This window comes from Melopsittacus undulatus, chromosome 2 (assembly GCF_012275295.1).
Source record: "Melopsittacus undulatus isolate bMelUnd1 chromosome 2, bMelUnd1.mat.Z, whole genome shotgun sequence".
NCBI lineage: Eukaryota > Metazoa > Chordata > Aves > Psittaciformes > Psittaculidae > Melopsittacus > Melopsittacus undulatus.
In genome coordinates, this window is record NC_047528.1 from 42191502 (window position 1) to 42212796 (window position 21295).

A 21295-nucleotide genomic window follows, 5' to 3' on the forward strand; every position below is an offset into this window, starting at 1 on the left:
CTATATGTAGTGATTAGCTCCCCAGAAAACAGAGGCTGGACTTGTTTGGGATATGCCCATGAGTACACCAGCTGAGTGCTGGGCAGTCGCAAGGAGAGCACTAGAAAAAGAGACCCTTTGTCTGACCCAGAACAGCTATTCTCATGTTCTTAACACATTTCAGGCTGGCTAGTGTTTGTGGACATATTTATTGGAACATGGGACATCAGTCAACAGTCACAACACCAGTCAGTCACCAGCACATTTTTCATATGCTTCACATGTGAAAAAATCATTCACTATGAGGGCAGTAAGTCACTGGAATAGGTTGTCCAGAGAATTTGTGGATGTCTCATCCCAGGGACCAACTGGGCAGCAGTCAGCAGATGGTGAGCAATTGTATTGTGCATCACTTGTATTTCTTTCTTGAGTTTTATTTCTCTTTCTCTTTTTGCTACCTCCCTTTTATTACTAATTATTATTGTTATTATTATTTACTTTATTTCAACAATTGAACCGTTTTTATCTCAACCCACTGATTTTACCTTTTTCCAATTCTCATTGCCATCCCACAGGATACACACAACAAAAAAGAGCCCCAGTGTTTATTCTGAACAGTACAAGCTACAAAAACTGTATGGAGAACACTCCCACTAAGTCTCAGCTGGGGGGATACAGAATGCAAACCTTCTTGATTGAAGAGTGAAATAAAACTAGGGTGGGATTCAGCTCACCCTAACTTTTGTGTCTCTGTTTAGACTAGGTGTCCACACAGCCATTACAGTGAATGGATATCAAGGGCTTGATGAAGCAGCCTACTCCTTGGCTTAATTTGCGTACAATCTGAGATTCTATAGGTATGCCATCTGGCTTCCAGCTGTCCCCTCCAAAGGGGAAGACTGTGCATAGGTCCTATGTCATATCTGCTAGGCTTCAGGTGCTAGTTTCATTGCGGCATCTTAAATGGCACTAAGTTGTCTGTCTGTAAGAAATCAAACTGAGGCCCTAGACAATATCTTCAGTTAAGTTGTCCTAAACATCACTGCACTTACGACAACATGAACAACTTGACACTCTGCTAACTGTATTTGCATCTTAGCACATTTTTACTAACTCACAAATTGTGTATATTGTATTAAAGTGTGTAGTCTCAGCATGGTTCCATACTAAAACCGTATTTCCATCATGACTCAGGTGACCATTTTCTCTTGTGAATCTGGAAGTTATGCAGACAAGATTTATTGTCTGTGGTGCAGAATGGTGAGAGATTATCACTGCTCAAGAGGGACAAAGAGGATGTTCAGGAAGGATAGGCAAGGAGAGGTTGGACTTTACAGCACTTACAGTCAGACTGAGCTGGCTGAGAGCCTACAACTGAGGACAAAGGGGATGGAAAACAAAGATGTTCTTGTGAGTGTCTACTAGCAATCACCCAGCCAGGAGGACAGCACTGATGAGTTATTCTATGGCAAATTAGGAGAAACCTCTGGAGAGGTAGCCATTCTCCTTAGGGGAGATTTCAATTTCCTACATCTCAGCAGGGAATGCCATACTCTTTATTGCGGATAATATCTTTATACAAGCACACTGTGAGCCAACTAGGAAAGGTGCTGTCGTGCTTTAAACCCAGCCACACAGCTCATTCACACACTCTCCCCCTTGTTCCCCCAACTCCCAGAGAACTGGGGAGGAGAATCAAAAGAATGTAGCCCCCACGGGTTGAGATAAGAGCAGTTTAATAACTAAGGTATAACACAAATCACTACTGCTACCACCAATAATAATAGTAATGATAAAGGAAATAACAACTGAAGAGAATACAACAACTCACCACCCGCTGACCAATAACTCACCCCACTGTGCCTGACCAAACACCGATCAATGCCTCCTTCAACCCCCCAGAACCCCAGCCCTTCCAGGTAACTCTCAGTTACATCCTGGGCATGATGTACTATGGTATGGAATACCTCTTTGGCTAGCTTGGGTCAGGTGTCCTGTCTCTGCTTCCTCACGGCCTCTCCTCCTCCCTGGCAGAGCATGAGTTCAGAAAGCCCTTGGACAAACCAAACATTTGAGCAGTAACTAAAAACATACTTGCTATCAGCAACAGTTCTCAGCCCGAAAGTCAAAACACAGCACTGCACCAGCTACCAAGAAGGAGAAAAAATGACTGCTACTGCTGAACCCAGGACAGTGCCCTCCTAGACTTGCTCTTTGTGAATCAAGGACTTGTGGGAAAGGTGGTGGTAGGAGGCTGTCTTGGCCACAGTAATCCCAAAGACTCAAAATTTTGAGTACAATGGGAAAGAAGTTCAGCACAAATGCTTCCCTGGACAGTAAGAGGGCAAAGAATTTTCAAGAGGGCAAATTTTCAAGAAGGGGAAAATGAGTGACCCAGGGAATTACAGACCAGGCAGTCTCACTTCTGTGCCTGGCTAAATCTGGGAGCAGATTCTCCTGGAAGGCATGCTAGGGCACATGAAAAACAACAAGGTGCTTGGTGACAGCCAACATGGCTTCACTAAGGGGAAATCCTGCCTGACCTATTTGGTGGCCTTCTATGATAGGGCTACAAAACTGATGGACAGGGGTGGAGCAGTTGACGTCATCTACCTGGACTTGTGTAAAACGTTCAACACTGTTCTGCATGACATCCTTGTCTCCAAATTGGAGAGACATCAGTTTGATAGGTGGACCACTCGGTGGATAAAGAACTGGCTGGATGGTCGCACTCAAAGAGTTGTGGTCAACGGTTCAGTGTCCAGCTGGAGATCAGTAATGAGTGGTGTCCCTCAGGGATCGGTTTTGGGACCGATCTTGTTCAACTTCTTTGTCGGTGACATGGACAGTGGGATTGAGTGTGCCCTCAGCAAGTTTGCCAATGACACCAAGCTGTGTGGTTCGGTTGATACGCTGGAGGGAAGGAATGCCATCCAGAGGGACCTTGACATGCTTGTGAGGTGGGCTGATGCCAACCTCATGAAGTTTAACCATGACAAGTGTAAAGTCCTACACCTGGGTCAGAGCACAGCTATAGGTTGGACAAAAAGGAAATTCAGGACAGTCCTGCGGAGAAGCACTTGGGGGTGTTGGTCAATGAGAAAATGAACATGAGCCAGCAGTGTGCGCTTACAGCTCAGAAAGCCAACCGTATCCTGGGCTGCATCAAAAAAGCATGACCAGCAGGTCAAAGGAGGTGATCCTGCCCCTCTACTCTGCTCTCGTGAGATCTCACTTGGAGTGCTGTGTGCAGTTCTGGTGTCCTCAACACAAAAAGGACATGGAACTGTTAGAACAAGTCCAGAGGAGGGCCATGAGGATGATCAGGGGACTGGAGCACCTTTCATATGAAGATAGGCTGAGAAAGTTGGGGCTGTTCAGCCTGGAGAAGAGAAGGCTGCGTGGAGACCTCATAGCAGCCTTCCAGTATTTGAAGGGGGCCTATAAGCATGCTGGAGAGGGACTCTTCACTAGGGACTGTAGTGATAGGACAAGGGGTAACAGGTTCAAACTTAAACAGGGGAAGTTTAGATTGGATATAAGGAGTAAGTTCTTTACTGTTAGAGTGGTGAGGTACTGGAATGGGTTGCCCAGGGAGGTTGTGAATGCTCCATCCCTGACAGTGTTCAAGGACAGATTGGAGAGAGCCTTGGGTGACATGGTTTAGTGTGAGGTGTCCCTGCCCACAGCCTGCAGATTGGAACTAGATAATCTTAAGGTCCTTCCCAATCCTAACTATTCTATGATTCTACGATTCTATGTTCTTGGGTCACTCTGTAAATGGAGTTTGAGAATAACATAAATAACAGAGAAGCAACTTTTAGATGAGTCAAAACAATGCTAGAAAAGAGCTGTGAACATGCACCTTTGGTACGTCCTGTAGATATCCTCTGGATGTGCACCACAATAGAATGAGATTAAACAATCACAACACAAAGTAACATTATGGCATAAATTCCCACTAACTGCAAATCAAGAAACTTACCTTTAAAAATTATATATTTCTAAATCCCCGGTTAGTTTCAGCAAATAAATGTAAAATCTGGAATGCAAAAGAGAGAACACGGGTTTTGTCTAAATCCTTATGTACATCCTGCAGTGACAGCACCTTTTATTGAGAGCAGTAGGAGTTACACAGTACACTCCAGGACAGGAACCAGACAGCTGCTATTAAAAAGTCATAGATACAAACTCTAACAGGGAAAGAGAAGGCTATCACAACCGGTATGAGTCAAGAGCTATAAATTCCTAATGCTATACTAACTGCATTGCATAAACTCAATTAGGTAAGGAAAAAGAACACAAAGAAAGTAGCAGTCAGCATGATTAAAAATATAATTATTTCACTTTATTAGGAACAATGTGAAAAATTGTATTGATTCATTACTAGATGGAAGTTGGAGGCTTGTTAGCTCAAGAAAAGTATAAATATTTTGCTCCACATGTCTGTGGAGAATAATGAATAATTTCTGTTCTGAGCCTAATCCAAAAAAGAAGAGCAACAAGTATTTCTTTTAATCAGGTCTGTCCAATTTATACACAGTGTCTTTATGAGCCTGTGTAGGTACTGATGCAGAAAGTCTCAGAAGCCTGTGGAAGCTCCAAAGCAAGGGAAAAAAATGAGCAAGCTGCTTGTGTTTGAAGATAGTAGTTAAAAACTTGAGTAATTTGAGAACTTGAAGGCTCCCAGCCTGTCATCAGTCCTCAACCATCCATTTATCTAGCTGAAAACTACCTATCCAGCATAATAACTAGTAAGAAACTAGACTGAACATTCATGTGACACAGTAATAACGTTCACCAGCACCAATGTGTAGAAAATAGGTCCTCTTGTTTTAATTTTGCTTTGCTTTTTAAAGCTATTTAACTGGTAAATGTTAAACAGTGGTATAATGTTAAATAAGAAAACACCTTATGTACTGTTTTGCATTTGGACTGATAACTTGGACAGCATTTGGAGGACAGGTCCTTACAGTGGTGGTTTACTGAGCATAAACTCCAGTGACTCTTAAATGCTTGAACTACCAATGCAAACCTTGGACAGATGAACTTAAAAACAAGGGGTAGGACAGGGAAATTTTACTTTGCTTTAATGCATTCCCTTACTATAATGGGCAATACCTGAACTGAGCACTTCAGAAGATGTAAATAAATTTAATTCACTTCAGGTTTCCATCTGCACCAGGTCCCTGAACTGGTTCATCCCATGGCCACATAAGCAGTGCCAACACAGAACTGGTTTCAGGTAAAAGTGGCAGGGAACTGAAGAAAAAGGATAGTTCATCCCCAGATTTAGATCTAATGGACTGCCTCTCTTCATACATACCTCCCTACAGCACACTCTCTCTAACCTCATGATGTCCGTGAGGAAGACCCTACAGATCCTTCTGAGCGAAAGCCAAAGCTGGTGACATTTGCAGAGGAGCAATTAATTGAGCACTGCAGTGTCTTCTTTTTCACCAGCAGTATCGTCCATGAGACTAGGTGACAGTCTAACAGATTTCTCTGCCTGATTTAAAGGCTCTGCTCAGGGAAGCCCTGCAGTATATGCTATGCAGAACAACAGACTAGACAATCTAGAGATTTCTTACTATCCTCAAACCCTTGGAAGTGATGTGTTGAAAAACATCCAATCTTCAAATCTGCAAGCAACCTACAAACTTTTATTTTAGAAACACAAAAATTAGAGCATTAGTATACATGTGCTCTTCCTCTAACATTTGCTAAAGAAACAAGACTGTTTGGTCCAGGTATCAGCGACTGAGTGCTCTCCAGCCTTTAAGATGACACAAGCAAGTCCAAGTGGATAAACATGCTGGTGCTCCAGCAAAACTAATAAAGCCTATAAAAGAAAAGGCGCCTTTACCCAAATTTATTCTAGTTTATTCAGCATTTTTCATTATTTATTCAGAAGCCAAGATTTTAAGGAACTGTAAAATTATTTTTAGCTGAGTTGCCTTTATCACCCCTTCAGTGCCACAGCAGATAAGCTGTAGGCAGCCTACTGTAAACAGCTAAATCTTTCCCATGTTCCAGTCATACCCTGAGACAGCAGATAACATACACAATGTGAAAGCAAAACCTGGAAATAAATGGGTCAGAAGACTAGAAAAAGTGCTAGTCTGTGGCTGTTGGGATGCACGAAGCTTATCAGAATACAAATGCTGCCCCTTTATTCAGGCAAGGAGGCAGAAGCGAAGCTATGCTCGCTTAGGGACTACTGAGACACTTTGGTTATGGATGGGGAGAAGCAACTCAGAAGGGGCAGCAGTGGTCAGGTCCAGTGGGTCATACTGGGGCCTGGGACACAGCTGCCCACCAAGTTTGGCTCTGACTGCTAGGACCACAGCAGGAAGAGATTGCCATGTAGCACTTGTGAGTCATTGCAAGACCTTCTGGTCCTTGCAGCTTTTTGAAATACTTGTATCTTGAGCTGTCAGCCACAAGAAGACATGGAAATAAATTTTACAAGGTGACAAAAATTGGGAGTGTTTTTACAAGATCACAGATTTGGGGGAGGGGACAAGGAGGGAAATCCATAATTGGGATCTTTTTCTAAAAGGAAAAAAAAAAAAAGTCATATTCCTGGAACAATCTCTGCACTTTAAAAAAAAAAATAACTTCAGGCTTCTAGTAATCACAGACTTTGCATTAATATGAGGACAGAGACTGTCACTAAGCTATCTGGAAAATCTGAGTCAAAACCAGACTACATCCACATCTATGGAAGTCATATAGTTATGACAGTATGTTCTGCTAAAGGACCCTTTTAACTGTAGGTGTATCCCCAAAGTTCAGCCACGACCAGAAAAACTGCCAAAACTGAGGTGGCAGCTATCTCTGAAACAAAAAATGTTGTCCCCATCGCACCAGCACTGCATTCCCTCCAGAAGAATGTGTGTGCAGGGAGAGGACTGGAGGAAAGGGCTCTTCCTTTATTTTACATTTGTTTGGCTTTTTTACATCACAGGCTGTTCCTCAGTAAACTAACCAAGATTGTGACTTTACCTCAAAATCACAAAGGAAAATAACAGATCATGTGCTCTCTATCAATGGATCTGCTTTTTGATTGCAGTCTAGATATGCTGTTCTCGTCCTCTCTGGCTGAACTTCAGTGAGTCAACACTCACTAAATTGCAGTCTGAGGAAATTTTTCAACTGCAGAAGCCGAGTCAGAGGCTATATGAAGCTGGCCATCACGGCATACTGACACCACAGGACACACCGGTTTAGATTGGATATAAGGAAGAACTTCTTTACTGTTAGGGTGGTGAGGTACTGGAATGGGCTGCCCAGGGAAGTTGTGAATGCTTCATCCCTGGCAGTGTTCAAGACCAGATTGGACGAAGCCTTGGGTGATATGGTTTAGTGTGAGGTGTCGCTGCCCATGGCAGGGGGGCTGGAACTAGATGATTTTAAGGTCCTTTCCAACCCTCACTGTTCTATGATTCTATGATTCCTATATGCTCCTGTGCAAACTTCGCTCCCATTCACGTTATGTTGAACTAAAAAGCATGATAAAATACCCACATTCCTAAGCAGGGTGTACTGCTAGCTGTCATTTCCCATCAGCCGATCACTGAGAGTTTTTAAAGGAAAAAAATAATATTTATTTCATCCCAATGGCATCAAGTAAGACCTAGAACAAAACAAATCACATTAAGGACTATAGCTTTTCTGACGTAGGTCCTGGGGCATGGGTGGTGTTACAAGATAGGAGTAATACATGAATGTAGTATTTGGATTAGACAGAAAAATACCTTGGAATTTCTTGTGACACCAAGATTTTTTTCCAAAACTGCATGAGGCGGCTCCTACTTTGTACAAGGATTTCTCCTAGCTCACCTTTCCCCACTAGGAAATAAATCCACTTCAAAACTCTGACTCGCTGCTACCAACAGTATTGATGGATGTATCAAATACTCCATAGTATGTGCTAAAAAGCTTTTAGAACAGAAAATGGATAACAGAGCTTAATTTTATTCCTGCTTGAACACACTGGAAAGTGAACAGGGAAGAAATGTGATAATTTGACTGGTTATGACTGTCTCAGCAGTTGTGCTGCATGTTTCCAACAGACTACTTGCAATGGCAGTATTAAGGCTTCAGCAATCATATGAGACAGATTTGTTTAGCAGCAGAGCCTTACATCTACCACAGTTCACTGCAAGGCGAAAACCACATGCAGCTCATTATCATGAAAAACAAAATTAGTATTCACTGTCATAAAACTAAATGCTAATAATTTTTTAATAAATATTTCTATTTTTCATTGGCAACTATGGTGAAGGTTATCAGTAATGATGACGACCAGCTGACAGGTTTAAGACAGGCAGACAAGGATGGCTGTTGTAACAAGTCTCAAGGGTATTCAGGCTACACTTGAAAACACTGCAGAAATTTGGAGAATGGAAATACCATTAAGACATTCTAGGCCACCCATTTGCTTGGCTGACTGGCCAGTGTCACAAAAGTAAGTGTGACCTCTTGCCTCCTCAGTCTATAGGGATTTAGTGCACTCGGGCTACTCTGTCCTCCTTTGACAAAAGGTTTTATACAGACAGTGCCAGACTTAATTACAGTAATTTGTTATCAGCCTTGCCTCCTAAGGAAATAAAGCTTGTACACTTGCATTGTCCATTTGGGTGGACATCTGTCCCCCTTAACAACTTCTGAGTTGATGGGTAGTTTCAAACACAATTGAATGAAGGATTAAGGGGATGGAAAACAAAAGATGTCCTTGTGCATGTCTACTAGCAATCACCCAGCCAGGAGGATAACGCTGATGAATTATTCTATAGCAAATTAGGAGAAACCTCTGGAGAGGTAGCCATTCTCCTTAGGGGATATTTCAATTTCCCACACCTCAGCTGGGAATGCCATACGGTTTATTGAAGGTAATTTCTTTATACAAGCACTCTGTGAGCCAACTAGGAAAGGTGCCCTCCTAGACTTGCTCTTTGTGAATCAAGGACTCGTGGGAGAGGAGGTGGTAGGAGGCTGTCTTGGCCACAGTAATCCCAAAGACTCAAAATTTTGGATGTGATGAGAAAGAAGTTCAGCACAAATGCTTCCCTGGATCGCAAGAGGGAAAATGTCAAGCTAATCACGGAGCTTATCTCAATGTCCCCTGGGAATGTGCTTTTGAGGATTTAGGGGTCCATGACCACCTCTGGAAAGGCCAGGAGCAGCAATCCCGTTGTGCCAACGGAAGTCGAGCAAGTGCAGCAGAAGAGCAGCTTGGAACTCCTCCTGGAACTGGGGGGGGGAAAAGAAACTACATGGTCTCTAGAAGCAAGGTCAAACTTCTCAGGAAAACTGCTGAGCTGCGGCTCACACATGGAGGGAGACATCACAAAAGGCCAAAGCCCAGCTAGAGCCAGTGGTTCTGCTGCTGCGGGTCCAGGTGGGTTCCCCCACAGCTCAGGGACACACTGGCACAGCTGGGCCCTGCAGCAGTCTCCTTGTTCATGCTTGACACCGTCTGTTCTGCAGGGACGACCCTGGACACGAGCAGCAATGTGAGCCTGTCCCAGTGCTGCCTGAGAAACTGCTGCAGGAGTGACTGAGGGTGGCCCAGAGTCATGGACAGAGGAAGAGGGACCTCCTCCTCTTCAGGGACACCCTGGTCATCGCCAAGACCAAGTAAGACTGGCAGAGCCCAGCTTCCTTTCCTCCCAAGCCCTGGCCCTGGCACCAGGGCATGAGAGCAGGGACAGCCAAGGAGAAGTCCCAGGCTCCCCAGCACCCTGGTGCTGGATACACCCATGGCCATTCCCGTTTCAGGCCAATGCCAGAGGGGAGCTTGGAGACCTCCAGGCCACTCCCTGCAGCTCCTCTCTGCAGACGTGGGTAGCACCCCGTGCCCTCTTCTGTGCCTTGCCCTGGGCCTGCTCCAGGCGCTGAGAGGCAGCTAGAGATCATCCGGGAATACTGCTGAGGAGGAGGAGGAAGGGAAGAGCAGCAGCTCCCTCATTTTCATCTGGCCCTGCAGCTCCTGCATTCTCACCTTCTGGTGAGTCTCGGTGCTACATCCCACCAGAGAGGGGGGCAGCTCCTCTGTCCTGTCCCATCGGGCATCATCCTGACCCCGTGGCTGTCCCCATGCGGCAGGGTTGTGCCGACACCTGCCTCTGCTCACAGGCTGGAGCACAGCGTGCACTCAGGCTGTTTCTCCTTTTTTGGCAGCTCACGGGCGCTGAAAGAGATCTGGGTCAGCGCCCTCTTGGGGTAAGCCCTGCCTGGCACTGCAGCAGGGGCAACCCGTGCTCCCATCATGGGCAAATGCTCCACGTGTGGCATCCAAAACATATGGAAACGCCTCTGCTGAGCTGAGCAGAGGTGCCCCCATAGCTGCAGGCAGAGGTGTCCTACAGCTACAGGCAGAAACGTTCCACATCTGCAGGCAGAGGTGTCTCCACTGCTGAGCAGGCACAGCTGGCAGAGCTGCATTGTCCAGCTGTGTCCAGCTGTGTCCAGCCAACACCTGCCCAGCCTCATCCTCACCACTGCCGCTGCTCCCACTCCACTGCCAGGTGGCACCGGCTGTTCCTGCTGTTCCATGCTCACAGCAGAAGGAAGAGCTGGCTTGGGTCTCACACAGCTCTTTCTCTGCCCCTTCCCCATACACAGACCACCGGAAGTAGTACAGGGAGCCCAGGTCACCCAGCTGCCCTTCGTCAAGCTGGTGCTCAAGAAGCTGAGTGGCCGCAGGACTGTGAATGTCCCTCCTACCCCTGCTCTGCCCCCAGGGGCTGCTCCAGCCCAGCATCAGCTGCATCACTCCTCACCTTCTGCTCCCTTCCCCTTGCCCAGGCACCAACACGACACACCAGCAGCCTGGAGAAGCTGTTCCAGCACCAGGCTCAGCTCAGGGTCACTTGCAGTGCAATCTCACCCATCCCCACCACCCACACATGCCCAGGGGCTGATGCAACTGCTGCGGGGCTGTTTGGTGAGCACAGCACATGTCTTGCAGGCTGGTGCCAAGCAAAAGCCACCTTGCATTCTCTCCCGCAGTCGAGGTGGATGTGGCCACATGGATGGTGAGGATGGAGAACACAGTGGCAGGATGGCCCTTCTCTCCTGCTTTTGCGGGCAGGCACGCATGCTGCGACAAGGCTGCCGTTGCCCTTCCCAAAGGGCACGTCCATCCCCATTGCTTTGCAGCAGCAGAGAGCTGAGCCCCGGGGCACCTTGTTTCCAAATGACGCCACCTCTCCCATGCCCTGGGCATCGGGGGACAGTACTGAGTTTGGGAGCACTCTCCTCGTGCTTCTCCTCCAGGGCTCATTGGCCTTTTTCCCTTTGGCAGCAGGTGGGACCCGCAGGAGCAGAAGGAGACTGCCCTGTCCATTTGAGTGGCCAGGGACCTCAGCTGCAGCAGAGGCACTGGGGTCGTCGGGCTCTGCTTGCAGGGATGCTCTCTTTGGCCGGCCCCTGGCAGCTCTGTGCAGCCAGGATGGCGTGCTGCCCCAGACCATCCAGGTAAGCCAACCTGGCTCCTCTGGAGAGCGGCTGTCACCAGCACCTGCCCTAAGGCCTATCTCCAGCCCAGCAACTCTCCTCTGTGCCCTCAGAACCTGCTGGCCCTGCTAAATGAGCACTGGCCATCCACCGAGAAGATCATCCTTCTGGCAGCCAGTGAGCATGCCTCTTGAGAGATCAGGGAGGCCCTCAACAGCGGGCTGGAGGTCCAGATCCACAGCCATGTTTTCTGTTCTAACCTGGGGCTGGCCCAACAACGGCCCCAGTGCCTGCAGGAATGGTGCTGTGTTTACAGCACCAGCAACACCGGGGGTGCACATCTCCTGTAGAGGAGCACTCCCGCTCTGTGTGTTTTACACATGCATTTACAAGACAGTCTTCTCTCAGCCCTGCCAGGATAGGATGGTGGTTCTGTTGCTGCAGGTCCAGGTGGGTTCCCCCACAGCTCAGGGACACACTGGCACAGCTGGGCCCTGCAGCAGCCACCAGAACAGAAGCTGTCTGTTCTGCAGGGACGACCCTGGACACGAGCAGCAATGTGAGCCTGACCCAGTGCTGCCTGAAAAACTGCTGCAGGAGAGACTGAGGGTGGCCCAGAGTCATGGACAGAAGAAGAGGGACCTCCTCCTCTTCAGGGACACCCTGGTCATTGCCAAGACCAAGTAAGACTGGCAGAGCCCAGCTTCCTTTCCTCCCAAGCCCTGGCCCTGGCACCAGGGCATGAGAGCAGGGACAGCCAACGAGCAGTCCCAGGCTCCCCAGCACCCTGGTGCTGGACGCACCTGTGGCCATGCCCATGGCAGGCGGGCACAAGAGGGGAGCCAGCGGGCTCAGCCACCTCCAGGCCACTCCCTGCCGCTCCTCTCTGCAGACGTGGTAGCACCCCGTGCCCTCCTTGCCTTCCCCTGGGCCTGCTCCAGGTGCTGAGCGGCGGGAAGCGGTCATCCGGGAATGCTGCCGAGGAGGAGGAAGGGAAGAGCAGCAGCTCCCTCATCTTCATCTGCCCCTGCAGCTCCTGCATTCTCACCTTCTGGTGAGTCTCGGTGCTACATCCCACCAGAGAGGGGGGCAGCTCCTCTGTCCTGTCCCATCGGGCATCATCCTGACCCCGTGGATGTCCCCATGCGGCAGGGCTGTGCCAGCACCCGCCTCTGCCAGAGACTGGGGCACACACAAACAGGGTATGTCTGTTTCTATTATTCATTACTATTATTTATCAATATGTTTATTACTCCATTACTATTATTTATCAATATGTTTATTACTCCATTACCCTATTGCTATGTCTTTTTAAAACAAATTTTAGGATATAGTTTACGCAACACATTATAGGATAGTAGTTATTTCATATTGGTTGTGTACACACTTCATAGGATTATAGAATAGTTAGGGTTAGAATAGGATAGTTAGGGCTGGAAAGGTCTTCTCGTAATTTCATGTTACGTCACAAGACTACTCTTAGAGTGACTTTTCAGCTATATTAGTAAAAAGCAGAAAAAAATTACAAAAGCCCTATCTCTCTACCTTGCCATCTGCATCCAAAATGCATAAGAAAGTATACTGAGAGAGTCTATGGATTAGGAAGGAAATGACAGAAACACGTTTATGAATGCAGATGCTGAAACAAAAACAAACACACCCCCCCAAAAAAAAAGCAAACCAAAAGTAGAAACCACAAACAAAAATAAAAAATACATCCCCCAAAAAAAAAACCAAAACCCAACAACCTAAATCCTTTTTTACAACTGCTCATTCTGGGCAGAGAGTTGCTGAACTAAGAAAGAAAACCACCAAACCCCAACCAAACAAAAAAACAAAACCAAAAGAAAAATATATGTAAACCCAAACAATAAGAAAAAAAAATCCCTCAGATTCCTCTGCACTCAAAAGGGAGAAACACCAGCTCTGAAGATGTTAGTGTGATTACCATACATGTCCCAGTGCATACTGTGATACTTTACAAACAAAAGATTGTTTAAATGCCATTGGGAAATGATAGCAGGCATCCCCATCATCTGCAAATGCTCTCTCAAATCTGAACACCAAGAGAGTGATCTGGTTGTAATAGGGGGGAGTGACTGATACATGCGTATTGCCCTTGCATTTGCTGGAGTACATTGTACAGACCGCCTGCAGTTCTCAGCATTTCTTCACATGTAGTATTGCCTTCCTGAATTTTCTTACCATTTCTACGCAGAAATAAAGTGTCAAATGTATATCTGGGCAGTCTCTGTATTTGCATGAGTCCCTTCCCTTTTTATTCCTCTCTCCATCTCTGGGTTTCACTTCTCTTTCTGATATTTACATGTCCAAGAAGACAAAAAGGTCATGCAATGGTTGCACTTGTATAAGCCTTTTGTTTCTCCCAGGAACTTTGTTGTTTCTTGTAAGAAACCTGAGGAGACACATCCAAGTAAAGGTCTTGACAAGGAAAGAACTTGAGTATGTTACTGGTTCTCCTAACCTGAGAAACAAAAACACTACTTTTGCCCAGAAGGCCACTGGTCACTATTTCTGTTACCTTGCTATGCTTTCATTCCATCCTTCTTTACATTCAGTACCAAAGGCCCTGGCCTCTTGGCCATGTTGCCATACCACAGACTCTGTTAGGAGGAGAATCATTTAAAGATTGTAGGAAGTTTCTGTTTATAGAAAGGAGATTATTTTTTGTCAGCTGGAAAAGATAGAACTGGTAAGTTACATGGGAATGGCCACTTCAAATCTACCTCATCTAAAAACTAGCTGATGAATTAAAAGCTGTTCTCTATTAGCTGGCAATGATGGGAAAGACTCATCTTCCTCAGGGAAAAGAAAAATCTCCAAAACATACAGGATGTTGAGAACAAAGGGTTGAATGAAAACTAAAGTTTCCATGCCCTCACTCCAGTAAGAGGCAGCAAGACAGGGGCAGCTGAGGGGGAGTTGACCATTATGCCCTCTAGGTGGTCATTCTCAGTTACAATGTGCTGGGATGACTGCATTACGCTAAGAACTGTGTGCCTAATGTATGCAGTCAAACTTACGAACAGGTTTAAGACAGGCAGACAAGGATGGCTGTTGTAACAAGTCTCAAGGGTATTCAGGCTACACTTGAAAACACTGCAGAAATTTGGAGAATGGAAATACCATTAAGACATTCTAGGCCACCCATTTGCTTGGCTGACTGGCCAGTGTCACAAAAGTAAGTGTGACCTCTTGCCTCCTCAGTCTATAGGGATTTAGTGCACTCGGGCTACTCTGTCCTCCTTTGACAAAAGGTTTTATACAGACAGTGCCAGACTTAATTACAGTAATTTGTTATCAGCCTTGCCTCCTAAGGAAATAAAGCTTGTACACTTGCATTGTCCATTTGGGTGGACATCTGTCCCCCTTAACAACTTCTGAGTTGATGGGTAGTTTCAAACACAATCAAAGGCTACAAAATTTCGCAGATTATTATGTTCTTATGAGTACCATTAATACTGCTGGCAGGGTGATGGAAAGTGGAAAAGAATCCATCGTTCACTGAGGGAGAAGGGCAGAATTCAGCTATATCCTTCAGCACAGCAGAAGCTGTCTCTGCCAAAGAGCACGCCATCTTTTGCCTGGTAGAAGTGAAATAAAAGGGATGGGGTTAGCAGAGTTACTGAAGTGTTAGTATAAAGGAAATGAGACCTAAGCCTGCAGAAAGGCAGCCTCAAAGTTTTGTTGCTCATGGAACAACCTCCTTTCTTATAGTATTGTATGATAACAAAGCCCTCACATACTATGAAGCCATCAAATAAAATGGTTGATTAAACTTCGTTCAGCTGCTTCCTTTGCATTATAACCATGCTACCCAGGAAGGCTCTATTAAATACACAGATGCTTCACACACTTAGACTAGAAATTCCTTACTAATTCCTATGAAATTTACCACCGGTTTATTATAAACTATCAGGTTTGTTGGTTCACTAGAGATCATATAGTACCTAACAAGATCACCCCTCTGTTCCTTAATAGAATTGCTAAGTCCATTTCTCTTGGATCATCTATATCCTTAGGTATTAATGTTTCTTTCATTAAATGAGTACTATATCCCATGTTATTATTCCTTTGCTTCATAAAAAGCTTTATCATTTTATTTCAAGAATTACTCTGTGCTACTCAAATTAAGCTGTTTAATCACTACCATTTCCTGAGGGCTGATTTATATTGACCAGTGCTACAAAAATTCTCAGTGACACTTAAAAGGAAAGTCTGAGCATTATACATTTCTGTTTATCTTGCCACAGGTGCCACTAGAAATCCCTATATACACAATATTCTTTCCTCAATGTTTCTGCTTTACATATTAGTTTGGAGTCTTGGTGAAGTTATGAATATGATACTGTAAGAGAGGGCAAAGCAAACAACATTTTTACCAACAGTAAAAAGGACAGCATAAACCACACAACTGAATTACTATTTAAAGAGCAAGAATTTAATTTGGTATGCAATGTTTTTCTAGGAGGATCTTTATTTCCAATGTTGTACATGTGAAAATAAGAATGAATAAGTGACTCATTATCTACATGTATAAAAATATAGACATTCTATCAAACGTCTGCAAAGTCACTGTTCGTGATATGCATCACTAAATAGACCTATGCTTTAACTTCTAATTAAAAGAGACACTGCCTTTTTTAATAGCACTTGCAAAACTAATGCATTAAATAAGAACATGAAATGAGAACAGCTACAAAATGTATACAGGACTCCAGTATTGTGCCTCTAGCTTCCTTTCCTCCCACACGTCAACAGGTTAGCAGTCATCGTGGTTATCCTTTATTTGAGCTCTCAGTAGAAGAGACCAGCAAAACTCAGTGACTTTGCCTTGGGCATTTTACCTTTAAAAAATTTTGCTGAAATTACTGAGCAATGTTTAAGAAAAATATTGTCTTCTGTGGCAAACAATCAAATTATTATTACATTTATGGCAGCATCCTTTTAAGCCTAGATGTAGTGAGTTATCAGTAAATGTGGGGCCCCATTTCCTAGTACTAGTTATGCTCAGAGTTTTTAGCACAAACACAAAGATTAAAAAATCATCAGTTTATGGTTTTATTGCACCCATTTTCATGTAAAATGTGAGAATTTCTGGGTCATTGGCCAGCAAACAGATAGGCAATCACTCATCAAAATACAGGAGATCACTGTTTTAGAGATGCATTCAGGTACCTGTAAGTTCAGCTATGATTCACATTCAAGCAAATATGTTATTGACTTCAGTTCTACAAGCTGATACTCATATTCAATTTTTCCATAGAAACAGGTATAGGAAACCAGTAAAACGTTACAATATTATGTACACAGCGTAATATGCAAATGCTCAGCTAGATATATTATGAAATTCTGTAGCACTAAAATGATTAAAAAACTAAATGATTCATGTAAAATGTTTATATACTGTATATATATATACACTAAATCCGAAGTTCAATTTAAAACTGCCCCTATTCATAGGTCCTATGATGGATATAGTAAGCTACCAGCTTCTTTAAAAAAAAAGGAAAAAAAACTAGAGCAAATTTTAACACTTTACTGAAAACTGATTTTATATAAAATCTTAAAAAACATACTTCAGAATTACTTAACAGAAACTAGAAAAGGATGGTCATTATTCTCAAGAATGGCATAAAGACCTAGTAGCTGTGATCAATGTCCTTTCACTTGTGGTATAAATGTTAAGCACAAAAGAAATCATTTCAGAGTAAGGCTTGGGACAAACAGGTTTCATTCTGTCTTCAGGTATATTGGCCTCTCACTCTGTCTTATTGCTCATGTAAGTTGGCAGATATACATGTCTCTCCTTTTAAAAATACTCCATTGTGCAACTATCTACAATACCCAGTGCTTTCGTATGTGCATCTTCAATTTAATCAAATCGACAGGCAATCTTGACAATATAAAAAAACAAACAAACAAAAAAAAACCTATGGTGATGACAATTATTTTCAGTTTTATGCATTGTGCATGCACTTAATGAAAGACCAAGTGGTGAACACAGAGGCTGAGCACTGAAACTCAATACATATGTAGCAATAGCTCTTTTCAAAGGAATTAAGGTTTTAAAAATAAAACCCTACTGTGAAATTCTTTGGTTAGAATACAAGTGCTAGAAATATTTCTAAATTTGGACTTAGAACAATTTCTTATTTAGAGTTTTAAAAATATAACTTCAAGCCTTTATTATGTACTGTTAAATCCCTTGACACTTCAGATACATTTAGGATATTTTTCTGTGAAGGTCTGAAGGGACAGTATATGATTTTAAATCGAGTTCATGTTTCAAAAGAAAATGCTTTTGTACCCTAATCTTCATTAATTTATTGAGATTGAGCAGCTTGCTCAATCTTCCCTACCATAAACCCTGCTGCTCAGATCATCTGTTCCAAAGCAAGCTATTGCTGCCTCCTCTGGGAAAGAAAAATGGTTAGATAATGCAAACAAAATACAGCTCGGAAATGGTAATTTCCCCTGAAGAAACTTGGCGTCACTCTCATAGTTTTTTAAGGATGGGGCTTAATTCTTTCTAAGAAGCACTAATTTTGGCTAAGAAGAGGTACTTAACTCTGAGCAGTGTCACTGCCCTGGTAGTACTGTCATGAAATCTAAGAAACTGGTTCTTAAAAAAGTGGTTTCTGCATCAGTTCTGTTGGCTTCCAAGTTTTACAGCACTAACGTGACCAAAACTAACAAGCAGGGTGCTCGTGATTATACTTGGAATGTACATCTGCATTAATTAATTCAATATACATGATTTTAGCTTCCCAGGAAGCAGGTCCTACCTTCACTCTGGCCAGCCTGGTTTCATCTCACCCCCCTCATTCTGAGGGTATTTAAGGAAATACACATTGGGATTTCTAAGCATATTACAGCCAGTAACTTCAAGAGAATTTTAACGACTTCACACCATCCATGAAAATTATGATTCACAAGGATTCTTAATTTTTCAAAGCATCATTGTTTTACCTCTCAAGGAAATACACATGTGTCTCTGAGGACACATTATAGTTCAAATGGTTGGTTATCCAGAGAACTTGTCCTTTCATATCAGCCTTATGCACCTGCTATGCAAGCCCTGGTCCAGTTTAAGAACATGGAGAGGGGAGTTTGGAAAAGTAGGGAACAGGCAGGGGAGGTGGATGCAAGCGGTCCTGAAGGGCCACACGCATGTACCTCCTGCAGAATTACTCATCTCTATAGATGAAGTCTCAGCAGGAGTGTCAACCCCTCACAGTCAGGTATCACTTGAATGTGACTGTCCTTCACAGATAGGCATCTCACCATCTATTGACGGGGTGAGAGGATAAAATGTACCACTGTAGGTGCACCCACAAAGGTGAAATCACACTTAAGGACATGGGGATGAGAAAAGACAGACATTTGTCATGCTATCTTAAAACAGAAATTGCTAAAAAGCAACTGGAAGGTTCCTCAGCCCAAATATGGGTGGGTTTTAAAACACTCCACCCCGACAGAGCTATCCCTCAGCTCCTGTGCACAGACAGGGGCAAGGGCTGGACACACACACACACTTTCCAGGGACAAGTATTTATATACTACCGATACCTCTCCTTCCTCACTACCAACACAGCTACTGGGAGGCACTGGAGGGAGGATGACAGGACGAGCTGGAATACGGTGGTTGAGCAGGGACACGGTAGACAAAAAGGGACATGGTGGCCAAAGCAAACATGATGACCTCCTGTCCCTGAGGCCATCAGGAGCTGTGTGTAGGAATGATGGGAGCTGTGCTGGAAGCTGACCTGCCCTTGTGCATGGACGCATGCACCGGGGTGAAGAAAGTGCAGGGGGACATTGCCCCCCTCCACTTCCTCCTTCCTCCATGACGGGAGGGGACCATGAGTGTGAGGGTATGCAGGGTCCAATGCCTTAACCCCCCACCACGGGCTGGGCAGATGCTCAGTCCCGGCAGAAGACATACTCAGTGTAGCTGGTCCAGATCTTGTCCTCGGCAGGACCACCCTGCTCAGGGCCAAAGGCGCAGGTGCCGGTGGAGGAGCAAGCAGCCATGCGGAAACCGGCTTCGGAGAGACGGTCGAAGGCTTGCTCGAGGAAGTTGAACTTGAGGTAGTAGCGGGCAGTGTAGCGCTCAGGAGGGCGGTCGGGATCGCGACTCTCATTCAGCGTCTCTCCGAAGACCTCCTTGGCCAGCGCCGTCTTGCCACAGACGGTGATGCGGGCTACCCGTCGGAACTTGGCGTCCGCCTGGGCCTCCCGCCCGATGGTGTAGGACCCCCGGTAGCCGATGGTGATGTAGCCCGAGCGCCGCCCGCCCGCCCCGTCCAGCGACTGCGAGGGCGTGAGCAGTGGCCCGCCCGAGGGGCTGCGGCTGGCGGTGGGAGACGGGGCGGATGCTGAGGCACCGCCACCGCCTCCTTCCAGCTGCTCTGCCTCCAGGTAGCCGAGAAGCGGCTGCGGCGGCGGCTCTTCGGCGCAGAGCGAGCCGTCGCGGTGCAGTGCGGCGGGGCGAGCGGCGGCAGCCCGAGCCTGCGCCAGGCGGCGGGCCAGGTCCGGCAGCTGGAAGTACTCGGCCTCCCGCTGGAGGCGGCTGCGCTCGGGGAAGTGCTCGGGCAGCACCAGCTGCAGGTCCCGCAGGTAGTCCAGGATGTACCGAAAGAGGAAGCCGTCGCGGTCAAGGAAGAAGCGGCCCTTGCTGTCCCGGGGCAGCTCGCTGGGCTGCTGCTGCGAGAACATGCGCCAGAGCAGCGAGTCTCGCACTGAGACCACGGTGCAGCGCCGCGTCACGTACACCTGCCCTCCCACGTTCAGCTCCACGATCTCCGGGAAGGACGACCAGCCGCCCGCCGCCGCCGCCCCGCTCCCCGCCGCCCCGCTCCCAGCCGCCGGCGACACGCCGCCGCCGTTGGGCAGCCCGCGGGCGCTGTCCGCCAGGGCCATACCGGAGCGAGTCCGCCGCCGGCGGAGAGCCGCCGCCCTTTCTCCTCCTCCTCTGGCCGCCTGGACTCCGGCGGGGCCGCCGCCGTCTGCGGGGGAGCTCGCAACCCTCCGCCACTGCCCGCCGGAGCCTCCCGCCCCGTCTGTCTCCGGAGCCGCGCGGCCGCCGCCAACCCTGTCCCCGCAGCCGCTCTGCCGCCCGATGCCGGCCAAGCGCCTCCGTCGGGCTGCGAGCGGAGAGCAGCGGTGGCGGCGGCGGGGCCGAGTTTATGTAGCGCGGCCGCACCTCGCGGGAGGCGGGCGGGGGGAGCTGGAGGGAGGCAGAGCCGAGTGCACGGGGAGGGGAAGGGGACGGCCTCGCACTGACGCAGGGTCCCCCGTAGCCGTGTCCCCCCCCCCCTCCCCTCCCTCCCGGTCCTCCTTCCCCTGCTGCGGCGGCGATCGTCTTCCCGCCTGGTGGACGGGCACCGCTGTACGCAGCTGGCGACGTAAACCCTTGCCTCTTCACACCCCTCTCCGCACCCCTGGGGCTTTCGGCTCGCTCCCTGGCCGCTTCTCCGAGGCGGCTTGTCTTTTCGCAGGCAAGATCCTCCCTCCCCTCGCCCCGAGGTGCGGGAGCGGGGAAGCAGCGAGACACTATTGTCCCGCCGACGGAGCCGCACTGAACCCCCCGCTAGTCTTTCTGAGGCTTGTCCAAACCTTCGCCGAGCGAGACTCCGAGAAGGCAACCGTGTCGCCTCTCCCATCCCCTTGACAGGGAATAAACGCTAGCGTGCAGTGCTACCCGCACTCGCCTCACCCTGGTCCCCAGCCTGTTTTTGGGCTTGCAGAACACTCTCACTACGCAGGTTTTAAGGACCCAGTCACAACCTCTCGCTGACCCGGGACACCCCTGGTGGCACCGGGA

General features: G+C 46.8%; 1 protein-coding gene across 1 annotated transcript; it reads right to left on the reverse strand.

Moving 5' to 3' along the window:
* Positions 1-15885: 15885 nt before the first annotated feature.
* KCTD12 (potassium channel tetramerization domain containing 12) lies at positions 15886-20629 on the reverse strand. The gene has a single exon (XM_034060067.1). The coding sequence runs from the start codon at positions 20389-20391 to the stop codon at positions 19393-19395; it is 999 nt and encodes a 332-aa protein (XP_033915958.1). The 5' UTR covers positions 20392-20629; the 3' UTR covers positions 15886-19392.
* Between the last annotated feature and the right edge of the window lie 666 nt (positions 20630-21295).